Source organism: Pseudorasbora parva, chromosome 9, assembly GCF_024679245.1.
Source record: "Pseudorasbora parva isolate DD20220531a chromosome 9, ASM2467924v1, whole genome shotgun sequence".
NCBI classification, from domain to species: domain Eukaryota; kingdom Metazoa; phylum Chordata; class Actinopteri; order Cypriniformes; family Gobionidae; genus Pseudorasbora; species Pseudorasbora parva.
In genome coordinates, this window is record NC_090180.1 from 22,224,507 (window position 1) to 22,229,540 (window position 5,034).

Sequence of the window (5,034 nt, forward strand, 5' to 3'; positions counted from 1 at the left end):
AAAGCTTCTGATATAAAGCCATGAAGTAACCACATCCTGCAGACTGAAATCAGCAGGCAAAGTATTCATAAGCACCAAACTGCATTCATTACACTTAAACATCCTTCTCACCTCCTGGTTCAGATGATGGGTTTATCATTACTCTGTTGTGTGTTGACGATATAAGACAGCAGATGAAGTCCCTGCTTATGAAAAAAAAATACAAATAAAGCAATAGTGAAATTGGTAGACATGTATGACATTCGTGATGATATCTAAAAAATAAACCAAACCTAAATATTATTATTGTGTAATTGTAAGTGGTTTCACATATGAGAATACTTCCATCTAGTGGTAAATATTTCTCCTCTCCCTTTTGACTTAATGATTTCGTTCTCAGTAAAAATGATTATTTTTAATCACATTCAGCAAGGATTAAACGCAATAAAAGACAATAAAGAGATATAAAATGTTACAAAATATTTACATTTCAAATAAATGTGGTACTTTATTTCAGGGTCCAGTTCACACTATTAAATATTAGCTTGCATATTGCTAGTACATTGGCTGTTTATTAGTACTTATAAAGCACACATTAATGCCTTATTCTCCATGAGCTTATTCTGCATCCCTTAATCCTACACAATACCTAAAACTAAACGCAACAAAAACTACCATACTAACTATTAATAAGCAGTGAAATAGGAGTTTATTAAGGCAAAAGTTGCAGTTAATAGTAAATATGTTCCCCATACTAAAGTGTTGCCATAAATGCTGTTTTTTCATATTAAAGAATCCAGAAAAAAGATAAAATCACGGTTTTCACAAAAATACTAAGCAGCAGAACTATTTTCAACATTTGATTTCTGAAGGATCATGTGATTCAAGACTGGATGATACTGAAAAGTTTGCATCAAAGAAATAAATTATGTTACAATATATTAAAATAGAAATCATTGTTTAAATGGTAACAATATAATTTCTTTATCAAATACTTCGTTACTTTACTTAAGTACATTTTTCACGTATCTGTAGTTTAACGTTTCGTTACATTTTCTGATCAGTTTCAGGGCTCGAGATTAAGGCTTGTCCGGTTGAGAAACAAATCAGCCCTAAGCGCACAAAGAAACTCAGTAACATTGCAGTAAAAATTCTAATGTGAATTATTTATATTTTATAACATATAATACAGTTAAAACTCATCACATTACACAACCAAGAGTGCTGTTTTCCTATACCATCACGACTGAAAATGTGACACTGATTTCATATGACAGTTGCATAAACAATTAATTAACATCAAGTCACTTACATTTTAAATGCAATATTGACTGCTTTTGTTCTATTTCAGCAGCGAAAATATTTCCAGGTGCAGATTATATTTCCACATCAGAACCATAACGCATCTCACAGCAACAGTGTGTGTTGCTGAATGATTTAGTGTTTGAATGAATCGGTTGAATCAAAGATTCAATGACCTATTCATAAACGACTGCCTCATTCCTAAAAGAATGCCGTTTGAACGAATCGAATCAATGATTCACACATTAATAATAATAATAATAATAATAAATTTTATTTATAATGCACTTTATATTAAACAAAATCTCAAAGTGCTACAGAATTTAAAAAAAAACAAAACAATCAACAACAATAAATAAATAAAACCGAAAATAAAATAAATTAAACAAGTAGCAAGTCAATTAAAAGCTCTGCTAAAAAGGTGGGTTTTAAGACCACGCTTAAAAGTATCTATAGTCTGTGGAGTCCGCAGGTGGTCAGGGAGAGCATTCCACAGACTGGGGGCTGCAGAGCAGAATGCCCGATCCCCCATAGTACGGAGATTGGCTGTGGGAGTTTTGAGGCGATACAGCGAAACAGAGCGGAGGTTACGAGTGGCTGTTTGTGTGGTGAGGAGTTCCTTGAGATAGGAGGGAGCATCACCATGGATGCACTGGTGGGTAAGGAGAGAGATCTTGTACTCGATCCTGAACGACACAGGAAGCCAGTGGAGTGATTTTAGAATGGGGGTGATATGGTCGTATTTGCGCACCCTCATGAGGATCCTAGCAGCACTGTTCTGAATACACTGCAGCCTCTGGAGATTTTTGCTAGGGATGCCAATAAGGAGCGCATTGCAGTAGTCCAGCCTGGAGGAGATAAAGGCATGGACAAGCTTCTCCGCATCAGCCAGTGATAGAATGGGAAACGAAACGATAGAAACGAAGTTTGGCAATGTTTCTGAGGTGGAAGAAGGAGGTCTTACACAGGTGTTTGATGTGCGCTTCAAAAGTAAGCTGTGATTCCATTCTGACCCCCAGATTCGTGACTGAAGTGGAAAGAGGAATGACCTGATCAGAGAAAGCAATGCTGGTGATAACGGACTTCTGGACCTGAAGTGGAGTGCCGACTAGGATAGCTTCAGTTTTGGAGCTGTTTAGCTGCAGAAAGTTTTGCTTCATCCACGCCTTTATCTCATCCAGGCAAGTGATCAAAGTGGATGGTGTGAGGTCAGCAGAGGGAGATGAACTTGTCCTAAAGTAAAGTTGAGTGTCATCAGCATAGCAGTGAAAAGAAATCCCATGCCGGTTGATGAGACGGCCAAGGGGGAGCATGTAGAGTATGAACAGGGTGGGTCCGAGCACAGAGCCTTGAGGGACACCGCAGGTGACATTGTGTGACAGGGATGTAGCTTCTCCTAACGCAACATATTCAGTTCTCCCAGTGAGATAAGAAGAAAACCAGTTGTGGACCGAGTCAGAGAGACCAATGGTGGAATGTAAACGGTGAAGGAGGATGTTATGGTCAACTGTATCGAAAGCTGCAGTTAAGTCCAGGAGGATGAGAAGGGATGGGGAACCAGCATCTGCCGCCATCAAAAGATCGTTTGTGACCCTGACCAAAGCTGTTTCTGTGCTGTGTCCTGAGCGGAAACCAGACTGAAATTTCTCATAAAGATGGTTATGCTCCAAATGGACCTGCATTAAAACCACCTACTGGTGGTTTAGTTTAATGTTTAAACATTATTTTCAACATTTCTTTATATATATATATATATATATATATATATATATATATATATATATATATATATATATATATATATATATATATATATATATATATTTAACGCAGTCGTAATTTTTCAGTGTAAATTATTTAATTTGATTGGTAACAACCTGTCTTATTCTAATTTAATTTATTGATCAAATGTAAGAATATAAAGGGAAAGCTAAGGCATAGCCTATATTTAATAAGATAAGGGGGTGAAATGTCCGGGTAATTTTTACTAGTAGGGTTATAATTGTAGTACTTCTACTTTTACTAAAGTGAATATGTCTCTAATTACTTGTACTTTTACTTAAGTACTAAGATTCAGTACTTCCTCCATCACTGTTTGAATGTTAGTAAGAGTGTCACAATATTATATTTGGAACAATGCATATTGCTCTTTTGTTGAGTGTAAATAACTTTTTACAAATATATATGCTGCTTGTTTTTGCCTTTCCACACATTGTTGAGCTTTCAGTTCCATTTAAATATTTAACAAATGATTTTATTCCATTTCAGCTTTAAAAATAAATGCCATTTATATGTCATTCATATTCTTTAGATCAAAAGAGCTTATAACTTAGTGTGGGATATGGGAAAACTGCAAAAGCACACTATTCATTTTGTAGGATTCTTACTGTTGCATCAGTACTCGCTTCACTTTGTACTGAATTGAGAATGGAGGTGAGACATATAAAACAACACAGTATGATCTGCATTTATGCTAGGATAATAATCTTACAATATTAATCTATGGAAACATCTGTCACAATACCCTGTAAACAGGAGATAATTGTCACAAAATTATTATTCAACAGCTTACCTGGCCTGTAGAACGAGGTTCCACCAAAAAATTGTCTTGTCTGGTAATTCACTTCTGAACTCGGCATATAGGAAAAAAAGAGTGACAATGGCTGATTCACAGACTATCAGGCAGATTGATAATCATCAATAATGACCTGAATGGAACAGACAGGCAAACACTCAATAATGTGGCACAGCATTTGACCTATTTAACAACCACATATACTGTAGCACAAGTAAACCTTCTGCAAGTGCAACAAACATTACAAACCCAACACTATTTAGCCTATAACTGACCTATTTTAAGTAGCCTATGTATGGCCTTTTATCACTTTCTAGTCCACTTTGAGAGCATATGTCATTTAAAGATGAAAAATGCGGTTTAACAAATGCTAGAAATGTGTCTTTCAAATAAAACATTTGCTATCAAATAGCTAGCCGACCCAGGTTCCTAACTGGCAATGAATACTTGACAGAGCCATCAAGTGTTAGACAATATTCAAGGTTATGTGCTTAGGTTTTTGGTCCAATAATAAAATAAACTAGTAATAGGCAATTACTTGTAATTCAATTTTATAATGACTATGCATTCGGTTAGTTTTGTGAAAACATTATAGAAAAAAAGCTGTTCTTTTTATTACATTTAACAACACGCAAAATCATACACAAGGCATTAGTTTCACAATATATTTGGTAGCAAACAATATAGCCTAATTTAAATGCAACATTATATATATCAGCTCAATCGACATGCGACATAGGCCTAACGCGGATGTTCAGAAAAGGTGCTGCTGTGCTTTGAATTTTTGTGCCATCTAGAGGTTAAGAGGAAAATAAAATAAAATACAGCTTTATCCCTGTTGTAGCCACTAGACAAGAGCGTACTCAATCAAGTTTGCGTTCATCAGGAAGTCAATAAGCTACTACGACAGATGGATGTAACGTTAGTAGCATCGTGATATTTTCTTACTGTCTGTTGAAGAACAGTTTTCTTGTCTTGTCTACCGAGAAATTCAAGTACATCAACCTGCCGACCGGTGCTTAATTTAATTGGAACTTACTTACATATATTGGTTTAATTTCTTGTCGTTTCACTTAAATAAGTTTAGCAAATATTTCACGGGTATTTTTCTCGGTCCGCGAGCACAGGTTGCAGTCATTTGCTCGTGCACGTCGCGTGCTGATCTGCTCGTGCACTTG

At 35.8% G+C, this 5,034-nt stretch overlaps 1 protein-coding gene across 1 annotated transcript in view; it reads right to left on the bottom strand.

The window, feature by feature from the left end:
• mpp7b (MAGUK p55 scaffold protein 7b) overlaps nt 1-4,998 on the bottom strand; it is a 124,148-nt gene extending 119,150 nt beyond the window's left edge. The window contains exons 1-3 of the mRNA XM_067453388.1: nt 4,900-4,998; nt 3,854-3,907; nt 112-182 (exon numbers count right to left, since the gene is read on the bottom strand). Of these exons, the coding sequence (XP_067309489.1) occupies nt 112-139 (28 nt within the window). The 5' untranslated portion in view covers nt 140-182; nt 3,854-3,907; nt 4,900-4,998. The remainder of the gene's footprint in view (nt 1-111; nt 183-3,853; nt 3,908-4,899) is intronic.
• Between the last annotated feature and the right edge of the window lie 36 nt (nt 4,999-5,034).